Here is a 13,030-nt window from a genome sequence, read left to right as displayed (position 1 = left end):
TTCCTGCTAAGGAAGATAATCTAAGAAACTAGATTGTACATTTACTCCAATATTTTCGGATGGCGGGGTAACTCGGATAGTCCGTGGAATCCTGCCCCGCGACACGTCGACGCGGTTGGAGTTGGTCAAAGTACACAATCATAGCTACCTAAGACCAGGATCACCTGATTTAAAACATCAATTGATAATGATGACCATAGACTCTGCTCTAGCCCCAGATTCCCTCATCATTCGTCCTTCTAGGGTTCTTTTTCCCCGGAAGCCAGTCTCCGAAGCAATCGGCTCTCCCACATTGAGCCCCAGCCGGTCGATGGGCTGATGCCACAGTGAAAAAGACCCATTCCCACCTTCTCTCTGCCTTACTTAATTCTTTCCCAGAGTGCTGTACGCAGTCTCAGACGAAATTCACTCGTAAATGCCTATCCGAAGCATCCGGATTGGTTCCCAGATTTAAAAAACCGTTCCTCGCCACCCCGTAACCCCGTTAGTCATCGCCAGATTCCCTTCAGATTCATCGATCGGATAAGAAATCACCCACAATCCCCACGTTCGTGGGGACGCCGCCTCAGCCCGAATCGTGTGGGGTTTGTGGTCCTGCGAGGGACTATAATACTCTGGGGAGGGTACACTTGCTGCCCCTCTCCTTGGTTTCTCCTCACTCTTTTACAACATTGAACACAACATGGCGACTACATCTGATGCACAGCTGGCAAAGCCTACGGGCGAGTACCGCCAGTATCTGCCTGATTTGAACCTGCCGCGCTTCCAGGTGATGTGCACGCAGGATGCTCACGAGTATGCGCATGCCTTTAAGACGGGGAAGCAGCCCCCATGGTTGCATGCGCTGTACATGCATTGGTTGGATCTGTTGCAGGAGCCCTTCAAGGGTGTCACCACCGACGGTAAGAAACTCAATTGCAACCCCAGAGCTAGCTAGCTTAGCAACAAGGAATAAATTTGAAAATCAATTCTAACTAAAACCTACAGGCAACGTCCGTCCCGATCTGTTCACACTACAAGATGAGGATGTCCCCATCCAACAGATCGTCGACGCAACACAATCTCTCCTGTCTCTCCTCGACGACAAACAAAAGGAAGCCGTCTGCTACCACATCGACTCCCCGCAATGGCGCACCTGGTCGAACCCAGAGTTCCTCCTCTCCCACAAGGGCGTCCGCCTCGACGAGGTGACCCCGACCATCCGCGACGCAGTCATGAACATCCTGCAAACCACCCTCTCCCCAGAAGGTTACGACAAGGCCGTCAAAGCCATGCGCATCAACCACTTCCTCGGCGAACTCGTCAAATCCCCGCGCGTCATGAACGAATTCTCCTACAACTTCGCCCTCTTCGGTCGTCCCTCCACCACCCGGCCCTGGGGCTGGTCCTTCTACGGCCACCACCTCTGTCTGAATATCTTCCTGTACAAGGGTCAGATTATCGCCTCGCCCTGGTTCACCGGCGCAGAGCCTAATGAGATTGACGCCGGCCCGTACGCGGGTACCCGCATTATGCAGGTTGAGGAGAAACTAGGTCTGCAATTGATGCAGTCCCTCTCTGCCGAGTTGCAGTCTCGCGCTCGTGTCTTTGCCCAGATGAAGGATCCCGCTATGCCTACCGGTCGCTGGAACAAGGATGACCAGCGCCACGTGTGCGGCGCATACCGTGATAACCGTGAAGTGCCGTACGAGGGTATCCTCGCGTCTACCTTCAGCGCAGAGCAAAAGGATCTTATGTATGGGATCCTGGAGCAGTACCTACTGTATCTGCCCGCCAAGGCCCGGGCAATGAAGATCGAGCAGGTGCGTCGGTTCGAGGACGAGACGTACTTCTGCTGGATCGGTGGGTATGGAGATGAAGATGCGTTTTATTATCGGATTCAGAGCCCCGTGATTCTGGTCGAGTTTGATCATCACTCGGGCGTTTTCTTGAATAATGAGGAGCCTAAGAAGTTCCATATTCATACTTTGCTGCGCACTCCCAACGCAGGTGATTACGGACATGCTTTGCGTGCTCAGATTCCCGCTGTGGAGGGGTTGAACGCGAAGGAAATTGTTTGGTAGGTGGTTTGAGTTTTGAATAAGGAGAAAGATGTCCCCCCCCGTCATGTATATTGTATGGAATGAATCTCGATGAAGCATTTTTTTTGGTTCTGCACCTGCGTGTTTTAAGCTGTGTCCGGTGTATGAAGGCTGTTGTTACTTCCCTCTTTTCCTTTTAGACCGCGCTGATCATGTCTTCGTTCTGATTGTTGCTTGTTAAAGGTCTCCAACCCGTATCACGAAGATATGATTGATATTGAGGCTCATCTCACGCCTATCACTCAGACTTGCTCTATGCTTAAAGTTTTCAACAAAAATGATATCAAGTAAAGGCATGATGATCCATATTAGTCGTAAACTACCACCGAGGCACGCAAGATAAAAAGTTATTTACATCCCCTACGCCCGAAGAAGCAGATTATCGCCAGGACAAAGATAAGAGATAAGAGGGGGAAACGCCAAAGTAGATCATCAAATCGGAGCGGGATATTAGTGTCGCATAAAATCGAGCAACTCGATCTGTTTGGCCCGCCGGTTCGAATTCATAAGAATAGTTCGTTTCTCGGACGACTCGAATTCGCATAAAATGATGAGACAACCACCATATATCACAAAGTTAGTCCAGTCCCCATCAAGAGGTCACCCTAAGCGTATCATGATCCGGGATAAGCTCATAGCCTCCCTCGGAAGGCAAGATCTGAGCAGCAATAACGATCGCGCCCGCGCAGATCAGACTAAAGCACCAACTGACAGTACAGAAAACCCAAGACTGGTCCAAACGCCAGCCAACGAAGAACCGGTCCTCGTTATCGAACAGATATGCCTGCCAAAACACTCGTCAGTATATATTCAATGCCGTAGCCACCCAAGGTTAGGAATGGCCGGGTCATCCGGCTGTTGTTTCCATTGGGAAGGGGACCTACCACAATCGACATGCCCGCAGCTTGCACAATAGCAGACAAAATAATCAACAGACTGAGAACCCGCCAACCATTCTCTCGCAGCCGCTTCCCACCGCCGAGGATAATCAGGTAGGCGACGATGCTCATGCCTTCCAACACCACGGCAAAGGACATCAAGAACCCGACGGATCGCCACATCGAGCAGAAATACCGGTCATCTCCATGGCAGTCTTGGCTCTGTGGGAAATTCTCGCAGGTATCGGTGAGCGAAGAGCAGCGTTGGTGGAGACCGTAGGAATAGTGGTGGGCGGGCTGGAGGAGAGAGTAATTGCAGTGGTTAGTTATACGCAGTTCCGGTCGCATATGTAATTTCATAGGTAACCTTGACCTACCTTCTCGCTATGATAGCTAACCCATTTTGGAATGACGATGGAGCATAGTGTCAACGCAAAAGCTGTAGTGTATATACTTGTCAGCCAGAACTTTTTGGAGCTGTTATCCGGGTGATATGTAGGCGGATAGGCGTGTGGATCCATCCCATCGTAGCGCGGGGAGAGCTTCGATGTTAACTCACAAGCTAGGAACAGCACCAGTGTGCCTGAGTAGACGATTGTCTTGGTTAGGAAGCCCGTATAGTTCCGGTCAGTGCCCCTCGGTACCAGGTGGAAATCCATGGCGGGCAGAGGAGGGGGCGAGGGACAGGAAGGAGGAGAAAAGGGAGGAGAAGATGTACTGATGGGGGATGGCGTAGGTGTTCAGGACGAGATTTGGCCCGTGCGACAGGGCGGTACATCCGATGAGGCTGGAATTTCGGGGAGTGGACACGACACCTAGATCTGTAGGCAGCAACTTGTAGAGGATTCTACAGAGAATCAAAACAAATAGAATAGTCCAGAAGAAGAAGATCGAGGCCAACTATATGCACTTTCACGAAGGTAAGGGGGAAGGAAAAAGAGTTTCGCGGCGAGAGTCTGGTGATTTCTGCTAGTTACCTACTTGCTTGACTGAAGGTTACAATGACCAGGAATCCAGAAATCCAGATAATCACGCCCTCCACTCTCGTCCCACCTTCATTCCCCCGGTCTGAACTCCAGTACTTCGTATTTCCTGGCTAATTGCAACGGGGGTGTCTCTTATCGCGGGCAACTCGCCCGCAAAACAAGGCAGAAGGACCGTCCAAGCACCTGCAGGAGGCGCAGAGGCGGCGATCACCTTTCCCCATACTTAAGAGAAAGAGGCGGTAAAAGCGGTCTACACGAGAATATCAGATTGGATGGGCGCAACTCCCTACCTGATAGGCCGGGGTCTGAATCCATACTAGTATGCATTTTTCGGCGTATTTAGCATCTCTTCACTCCTCAGGCTATCATCAAACCAGTCCTACATGGTTCCATCTCCAAGGCACGATACTCATCGAAGGTTACACAATACGAAAATGGACAAGAAACACACATCATTGCAAGAACACACACTCATGAACCGATCTACCAGATCTGCCCAAAGAGGCATCCCAAAAATGGCCGTCATCATTAAAAACTAGGCAAGAAGTTACGAACCAGCAAGATACATGAGGCATAATATACAGGCAGGACACGCATGCCCAGCGAACATCATAGAAAAGAAAATGGGGGGGTAGAAAGGAAATTAAAAACACGAGCAAAATTGATCAAGCCACGACACGAAAAGGCCGGCCCGAGTGATGTACAGGCACAATCTCATGCTCGAGGTAGCATCGGGAAAGAATGACTACCGAAAGAACAAACGCCAACCAGATTTCATGTCAGACCGAATGTTGCGCCGAGGTCATCGTTGTCGTTTGCCATGTCACTTCACTCCGTGCGCTTCTGTCCCAGCATCGCGCGGAAATCATCATTGCTCTTTTTGGACGGGACACTCTCGCCGGCCTTGCTGTCAGCGGTGGTGTCCATCTTGTCCTTTTCCGAAGCTGCACCGGAGGCAGTGGAATTTTGGGGTGCAACGGGAGCCCGCTTTAAACCCAGGCCACCTCGACGGCCGCCACGGGCACCTGGCTGCTGAGGGCGCTTGATAGGACCCGCAGGTTGGAGCGAGGGTTTCGGCTTCTCCTGCTTGATCGAGGTGATGCGGTCCGTCTTCTTCTCCGCCTGCAGTTGCTTCATCTCATCGACACTGCCGATGTGAAGCGGGCGTCCGGGAGCAATCTCCTTGCCTTCGAGTGCTAAAGAGGCCTTGCCGGCATCATGGACATCAACGTATTCGACGATGGCACCCTGGTGATCCGGTCTAAGGACAATCTTGACCAGTCGCCCAAACGGCTCAACCAAAGCGCGGACGCGAGCGTCATTAACAGTATCGGGCACATTCATCAAGGCGAGGGTACGTTCCGATCGGCCACCGACGGTTTCAACCACACCTCCGGTGTTGCCATTGGCCTCGGCTGGCGGTGATGCCGATGAGGCAATCTGAGAGATGATGGTACTAGCGATACGCTTAGCGCCAGTGTTGCCGCTCAAGCTCACAGCTAGCTGGCGTCTTCCGAGGGTTTGTTTGTCCATTGCGAGGGCTGCCTCTGCTTCTTCCTGTAGAATTTATTAGAATCAATTATTACCAAAAAGGCAAAGAAACTCAAAAAGATTCACACATACCTTAGAAGAATAGGCCACGAAAAAGTACCCTCGGTGGGAACCGTCGGCGTTGAGTGGGAGGTGAAGATTTTCAATGGTGCCGAACTTGGAAAATGCATCTCGAGCATCGCTCTCCTTGAGCTTCCAGTCAAAGCTTTTGCAGAAAAGTTCACGACCTTCGTGCATTGCTCCACTACGCTTTTCCTTCTGGGATGGGTCAGAGATCTTTGCAACAACCTTGTAGCCTTTCTCTACTTCGGTTCCACTAAGCTCCGTAGCTTGGTGTGCTGCACTAGCAGCAGCAAACTGCACATAGCAGAACCGACGATTGGTTTGGAACTTGAGCGATGGGAAGCGAATGTCGACGATGTGGCCGTACTTGCTGAAGAGGTTGCGGATGTACTCCTCGTCTGCGGTAGGGGGGAAATTCGTGACCCACAAGGTCGATTCAGACTCCAGCGTCACTTCAATAGTGTTTTCATTGAAGATCTTCTGGTCACGCGTCAGAGCAGCCAGGGCTTCATCCTTGGTCTCAAACTCAATAACCGCAACTTCAGAATTTCCGTCCTGCCCGGGAAGCATCTTGACCCCGTTGATCGTGCCAATGTGGCGGAAGAACTGCCGAACATTGTGCTCAGTAGTCTCCCGAGGGAGATTCTTGACCACGACAGTAGCATGCTCACGGTCGCGGGCAGGAGGCTGAGTCTCGGCAGCCTCCTGTTCCTGGGCCACCTCTTCTTCAGCGCGCACTTTCTTGCTAGTGGGCTGCCCATTTGCATCCTTCTCGTCTTCGCGCTTTCGCTTCTCCGACGTAGAAGCAGCTTCGGCTGCGGCTTCCCACTGCTGTTGCTGCTGCTCCTGTTGCTGCTGCTGTGCGGCGGCAGCTTCGCGCGCCTCTCGCTCTCTTCGAGCCGTAACGGCTCGGACAGCTTTGCGAGTCTCGATCACGGCAAGCTGCAACTCATCTGCATCCTCATAATCCTCGCAGTGGGCGATGTAGGTCTGCACGAGCTTCTCAGGCCAGTCAAGGTCCTCCCGCTTGATTGCCTGTTTGAGGACCGCCGTTGCAAAGCTAGGATTGGGAGTGCGCCGGGCAGCATCCACAGTGGCCTCACCCTGAACGAACTTGCTCCAGCAGACAAGTTCCCAGTTGTAATAGGTGAGCCAGAACTCGTAGCTATCACCACGACGAGGAACGAGGCCCTTGAAAGTCTCCCGCGCACTGTCCCAACTGCCACTTTCACTGAGGTAGCGGATATAGATACGCTCCAGGCGGAAGTGAGGGTCTCCCTGGTACGACCGACCATACTTCTTCTCGCCCAATTCCTGCACGCTTTCAATTGCGGATCGAATACCCACCTCGGCCACATCCAAGTCCTCGTCGGTGGCATCGGAAAGGAAGGCTCGTCGTCGGAGATAGCTGCACCAGGTCGTGTGAACTTTCAGCACCTCTTCCATGCCACCTGCGTCTAGCAAACCCGTACTGGTAGCTCTGTGCTTAATACCGGAGATCTTGGAGAAAGACTGGCCTTCTCGCTCAGAACTCATCAGGTACTGGGACCAGAGATTACCGGACCAAGGGCAGTGGCGAGTCGCACGGTCCAAGGTTGAAATTGTCGTCGTAGAAGCATGGCCATGCATGGATTCAGCAATGAGGAACATGACATAGTCCTCCCACAACGAGACGTCCGTAGGGAAACGCAAAACAGCCCGCTGGTAAACAGCATTGACGAGCTCAAAGTGGAATTCTCGTCTTCGGCGGTTGCGGCAGAGTTCCCAATCAATATATTCTCTGTACAGGTTCCACTCAACAGACTTGTCACCAGAATCCTGGGCCTTGGTCAGTCGGTGCTCAAACTCTTCTCGCGCGGCATAGAAGTTCTTTGCAGCCGACGCTTGGGCAACGGTCTCCGACATGATCTCCTCATAGTTGGATTCAAAGTAAGAAGAAATGAAACTGGAGAATGATTGGAAGGTCTGGTCCCAGGTAGCATGAGGAGTCTGTAGCCGCACCTCATAGAGACCGCGGAGGTGGTTGATCTTTTCTTGAGATGGTCCTCGGCTTAGATCCTGAGTCAAAAGCTCCAGGAATCGATCCCAAACGAGATGGCTGTTATTAATACGCCACTGCGTCGCTTCCGCGGCTCGCTGCCACACGTCCAAGACGGTCTGCCAAGTGAACACTTCGCGGCCGATCATCCGGTCTTCTTCGGTCCACTGGCCAGCTCCGTGTTCGCCGGCTGTTGCATTGTACAAATAGAGCACCCATTCGCCATAGATGTGCCAAAGCTTAGTGCAGCCAAACTCTTCCTCGACCGATCGCTGACACAGCTCCATTACAGAGGTGCGCTCCATCACCGTATGCGCAAGCATGCTCTCATCTTGAATCCACTCTGCCCAAAGATCCTCACCCATGGCAAAAAGCTTATCCATCTCCTCACGTGCGGTCCTCAAATCCTTGAGGAGATCATACCGACGTGGGTCGCCGTGGATATCGGGATTATTGGGTGGATAGACGTGGTTCACAAAGCCTGCATGCAGCAATCCAATAAATTGAACATGCGCCTCGTAGGTGTGGGGATTCTCTTGAATTTTATTGAACAACTCGGTTGCCAACAGCTGCGCTTCGGGCTCCAAAGATGTTTGGACGTAGTTCCTTTGCGCGGATTCCCGTGGACCTTCCGCCATGGCCAAATCGAACGATGTGCGAGGGGTGGGAGTGTTGTGGTTGATTTGGTTCACGTGAGGGTGGATGGTGGATGGAGAGAGTTGGCTCTGGTGGAACTCGGCATTTCTCAACATGTTAGGTGCGTTCTGGCGCGCCGTGCGCTGGGGATGCTGCGCGTGTTGATGCTTTTGCTGTTGTTGTTGTTGCTGCTGCTGTTGTTGTTGCGGCTGCTGCTGCTGTTGTTGAGGTGGTGGCGGGGGAGGAGGTTGGTGGTGCTGCATTGAGGCCAGGTCTGCCAGCGTATCCATTCCCGTGGAGGGCTGTCTCGATGGCGGCCGCTCCGTCACAGGAGAAGTTCCATTCCCGGTAGCACTGACACTGGGACCAACACCGGGGCTAGTAACGGGGGGCGATGATTCAGGTATCCCCGTGGGAGCATAGACTTGCTGCGCAAGAGGCGAAGATGTCTTGTTTTTGCGGCCAGGACCTGAACGCGCCCGCTGAACTGCCTTGTGGGGGGATGGCCCTGCAGCCGGGGTCGGTGCGTTGTTCGACGTAGGACCGGGCACGGGCGTCGAGTTCCCAGGCTTCGGATTCGAGTCCGGAGAAAGCAATGAATTGATGTCCATAATGGCCGATTTCGAAGAGGGGAGAACCTGCAACACGTCCAAGGGAAAGAAAGAGTGATCAACACCCAAAGAATAATGTCAGTGACCAAAGGCCGCGGATAGTGCTAAAGGTAGCAGAGATCCAGATCAGACAGTAGCCAAGAGGAGTCTCAACAACATGTCCATTCCTGCACCGGCAAACGTAGCTCGATGTTCAAATCCCGGCTCGTGGGGTAGGTGGCCGAGATCGCGAGCGATGCTTTTCTTTTTTTCGGCGCAATACCGGTCGCGCAAAGAACGGTGTACTTGAACGCTTGCGGCTTTCGTAAAGAGCGATGGAAAGAGATCCGCAAAGCTGGCGACAACGGATGAGCGCGAGAAGGAGCGGGAGAGATAGTCGCCAGGGCGTGGTCGATCGATCACCAGGTAGGAGTGTCCGAGTGCGTGTGAGAAGCACAGCCGGAGAAAGAAGGAGGAAGAGGAGAAGAGGTAAAAGACCACAGGCGAGAAGCCTGGGAAGGTTGGAGGGGTGGGGGGGGAGGAGGATGAAGAAAGGGAAAGGTGCCGGGCAGTTGAAGAAGGAGAGCACTGAAGGCCCTGAAAGAGGGAAGATGATGGCTAGTGGATCTTCACTGTGGAGATGACGGTGAGAGGGAAATGCCCAGCAGCAAGTTTGGAAAGATCAAGTGGATAATTAGTGATTAGGGAAACATCAAATACAGCTCCCCTATAAGAGGATATGCCGCTTTACTGGACCCTTGTCTTAAGCTACGATCTCCTCTAACATCGTGGAGGTGCATCCTTTCTGATTGATCACGTCGCGACTGCATGGCTCTGAGTTGGCCTGAGGCAATTACGGGTAGCAAGTTGGACCAACCGCGCAACCGCCAAGTTTGACCTTTTTTCCGCACCGGCTTCCCCGACATCATTAGATCAACATCACATCGCCATGGCTGCAATGGGTGCTGTCTCTCCATATGGACAGCTGGTCCGGACCGGTGAGTACCCTCTGAGTCTTCTTGATTCACTCAATTCCTTTTGCTAACTCTGTGATCAGCGGCCCGGGCCCAAATCTCATGCGTTCCCCGACGGACCTTCACCTCGACCGTCACCTGCCAGGCACAGAACGACAATGCCACCCCGAACAAGAAAAAGTCCGGATTCCTCTCCTCCATGAAGGATTGGGTCCTCGGTGAATCCAAACCCAAGGCTGCCTTTACCCCGGTCGCTCCGAAGCGCGAAGAAGGTGGACTCGGTGCTAGCTCCATTTTCGCCGACGACGTAGGCCACGCATCCGGTCCCAAGCCCAGCAAGCAGAAGAAGCAAATCCAAGACCAACAACAACAAGGGGAGGAGGATGTGCCTCTGGAGAAGCGCAACAAGGATCGCATGCAGATGGCCTTGAACCCAAACCCCAAGGCCCAGCTGCGGTGGGAGAAGAGGGTGGTGATCCGCGAGATCCGCAAGCGCGGCCGCGTTTCGAAGGAGGTCCAGATCAAGCGTACCGAGCGCGAGTCCATGTCCAAGTCACACTGGTTCAAGACCTCCGTCAAGAAACTCGGCCCCCTTGCCCGGCAGATTGCGGGTAAGCCTCTCGACGAGGCGATCTTGCAGATGCGCTTCAGCAAGAAGAAGGCTGCCAAGGACGTGCTGGGACATCTAGAGCACGCAAAGAACGTCGCCATGGTCCGTGCCGGCATGGGCCTGGGAGCTCCTGCCGGTACCTCTGCCGAACCCGTCACCGTCACTCTGAAGTCTGGTGAGCGCAAGAAGATCAACGACCCGACATCGATCTATATTCAGCAGGCGTGGGTGAACCGTGGCCCTTACGGCTTCGGCATGGACCACCGTGCCCGTGGTCAGATCAACCGTCTCCGCCCCCCAGCGACTGGTATCTCGGTCGTGTTGAAGGAGGAGAAGACTCGCATCCGCGAATGGCAGCAGCGTGAGGCTGACGCCCTGCGCAAGCGCAAGGCCCAGCTCTGGACCCAACTGCCAGACCGCAAGGTCTCCGCACAGAACCAGTACTACAGCTGGTAAAATCGCGCAGGTTTTCTACCGAGTTGATTTCCCTTTTTTTGGCGTTGCGCTGTATTATTTCCTCTTTTGGACATCACCCAGTCTCCTTTGTTTCTGTGCTACTACCGGCCGGGTTGGAGCAGGGAGAATTTGCATTGTAGTAGAAAGTAGGGCGATCCTGCCCATGTACAATATATACAAGATTTAAACACACATCTCAAGGATATTACCCCTCATACATCCAAGATCTCGGGAATAGATACTATCTCTTCTCTGCCTTCACAACAACTGGAATAACCGCCCCAGTCGCCAGCGAGAACTTGCGGTGACCAATAACACTCAAGATACTAGTAATAGCCCCCGAATGCGCCGTCAAAGAAAGAAAGACATTCTCATCCGTAGCGAAAATATCATTCAACAAGTCCAGCAATCGCCGGTCACGGTGTCCATCCGCCTCGCGAACCTTCGGATCCCAAAGCTCATCTTCCTCTGTGAAGCGCGGCTCGAACCGGTACCGTGGAAAATCAGCGGCGATAGCCGACTTGGTCGAACGGCGGTCGCAAGTGTGCTCGCCCATGGTTTCACGGAGTAACTGTATAGATCGAGGTTAATACGTATACTAAATTGTGACCATCGAAAAATTCTAGCTCATCGAGCCTAGAGTGCAGTAGGTTCTTCGTACCTCCTTTACAAGCGGTTGAAAAGGATTCACCAAGGGCATGTCGAGCCCTTCAAACGTAACCTGCGCCGTCTGACAGCACCGATGCAGCGGACTGACATAGTAAGACTGTGGTGCCGGGATACCAGTCTCCAACTGCCGAGCCCACGTATCGTGAGCAGTTTGAGCTTGGGCGATGCCTACCTCTGTGAGGTGGGCATCTAGCCAAGTGCCGTATTCATCCCCGTCCAGAAGGGACCAGTACTCCTGAAAGAAACGTCAGCTCTACATCTGGTAAAGCGTATAGGTTGAACTTACATCCCATGCTTTAGTCCCGTATCTCCGCTCAGCGACATTGTGTACACCTTCACCGTGTCGTCCCAGGAAAAGTACTTTATACTTGGTTTGCGGACTAGCGGTCTCGTTGAGATGTGTAATGTGCCGGCTAAAGCGTTGCCATTGGGTTTCATGGGAATTCGCAATCCCGCTGTCATATTCTTTCGGAATCAAGCCAAAATTTTGGGCTGACTGATGTCTTATTAGTGCTTGGTGTCTTGAGATATGATCCATTTGAACCGAAGTCTTAGGGGCTTACATAGTCAAAGGTGTCTGGGTCAGTGGTTGGCTCATCTTGGAGGAAATAGCCTGGGACTGTGCTAAACTTGAATGAGTCTGGCTCTGTCGTGAGTTTCGTGAGAGTCATGCTGCAGGTCCGTATTCCTGTTTTCCTAAGACGAGGCTTTTCCACCTTAGCAGCACAGGGGAAGAATCGACTTGGAGGCTTCAGCGTCTGACTTGCAAGGTGGGGCGGGCAGTGGGGTCCCGTAGGACGAGCTTCAGGCTGGATGATATCCTAACAGTCCTTCAATAAGGATGGCCCTACTTGTGACTCCAACATCCGGGCATTACCTCGAAACCCTACTGAAATTTGGAACTGGTGATCTTGGTGGAATAATGCCAACGAGTCCCATTTACTTCCAGGGTCTTACAGCACTATGTTTACCGCCTGCTTCCACTTGGAGGAGCCTTGCCCCTCCTGGAGGTAGGTATACTGGAATATATACTAAGAAAAGCTTAGCTCCAGGTTAGAGGATCTAGATAGGGATCTCAAGACCTATTCAGATTCGTGGTTCTGTTCCTATTTTGAATCTGGGCTTAAAAGGTTCTTAAGATGTGGCGCCGAAATATATATTCTAGGTTTGACATCGAGGTCAAGTACCTATGCCGACTGGTATAACCCCAAATTCAAAATTTCACTTATTATGACTACTTGCATTCCTTTAAGGTTAATCATCTTTTGTATCCTCGTCGCTATTCGTCCCTTGTCCTAGATGAAAATCAGTCCGCAGGGCCTCGTACTGTGATTGGCCCCCACCCTTACCTCAAACAATCGGCTTATCGGCCAGTGCAGGTAAGATCTGGGTTCACTTATGACCACTGATGGAATCGCTGTGTAGAAAAGTATTTGCTCGGCAGGAAAAGTTATGCAGGCAATCGAATGAACAAACTAACAATTACTTCATAGACCTC

The 13,030-nt window shown here is 52.4% G+C and overlaps 5 protein-coding genes across 5 annotated transcripts; 2 read left to right on the top strand and 3 right to left on the bottom strand.

Moving 5' to 3' along the window:
* Window positions 1-682: 682 nt before the first annotated feature.
* Window positions 683-2,063, top strand: N7496_001553 (DUF3500 domain-containing protein; the record flags this gene model as incomplete). The annotated part of the gene is made up of 2 exons (XM_056694484.1): window positions 683-902; window positions 988-2,063. 2 exons carry the CDS (start codon window positions 683-685, stop codon window positions 2,061-2,063), a joined length of 1,296 nt encoding a protein of 431 aa, XP_056561213.1.
* A 610-nt stretch (window positions 2,064-2,673) lies between these two features.
* N7496_001552 (uncharacterized protein) lies at window positions 2,674-3,618 on the bottom strand (the record flags this gene model as incomplete). The annotated part of the gene is made up of 3 exons (XM_056694483.1): window positions 2,674-2,865; window positions 2,966-3,256; window positions 3,337-3,618. The coding sequence occupies 3 exons, from the start codon at window positions 3,616-3,618 to the stop codon at window positions 2,674-2,676; spliced, it is 765 nt and encodes a 254-aa protein (XP_056561212.1).
* A 1,155-nt stretch (window positions 3,619-4,773) lies between these two features.
* On the bottom strand, window positions 4,774-8,844 carry N7496_001551 (U6 snRNP complex subunit PRP24; the record flags this gene model as incomplete). Its single annotated transcript, XM_056694482.1, has 2 exons — window positions 4,774-5,502; window positions 5,569-8,844. 2 exons carry the CDS (start codon window positions 8,842-8,844, stop codon window positions 4,774-4,776), a joined length of 4,005 nt encoding a protein of 1,334 aa, XP_056561211.1.
* A 928-nt stretch (window positions 8,845-9,772) lies between these two features.
* On the top strand, window positions 9,773-10,863 carry N7496_001550 (mitochondrial 54S ribosomal protein uL22m; the record flags this gene model as incomplete). The annotated part of the gene is made up of 2 exons (XM_056694481.1): window positions 9,773-9,821; window positions 9,881-10,863. The coding sequence occupies 2 exons, from the start codon at window positions 9,773-9,775 to the stop codon at window positions 10,861-10,863; spliced, it is 1,032 nt and encodes a 343-aa protein (XP_056561210.1).
* Window positions 10,864-11,104: 241 nt separating this feature from the next.
* On the bottom strand, window positions 11,105-12,203 carry N7496_001549 (phosphoglycerate mutase family protein; the record flags this gene model as incomplete). The annotated part of the gene is made up of 4 exons (XM_056694480.1): window positions 11,105-11,434; window positions 11,525-11,767; window positions 11,819-12,028; window positions 12,096-12,203. 4 exons carry the CDS (start codon window positions 12,201-12,203, stop codon window positions 11,105-11,107), a joined length of 891 nt encoding a protein of 296 aa, XP_056561209.1.
* Between the last annotated feature and the right edge of the window lie 827 nt (window positions 12,204-13,030).

The sequence above is a fragment of the Penicillium cataractarum genome (genome assembly GCF_028827025.1).
Source record: "Penicillium cataractarum strain IBT 29864 chromosome Unknown utg000001l, whole genome shotgun sequence".
In the NCBI taxonomy this organism is placed as follows: Eukaryota; Fungi; Ascomycota; class Eurotiomycetes; order Eurotiales; family Aspergillaceae; genus Penicillium; species Penicillium cataractarum.
Note: the sequence above shows the minus strand (reverse complement) of the source record. Positions and strands in the feature narration are given on the sequence as shown.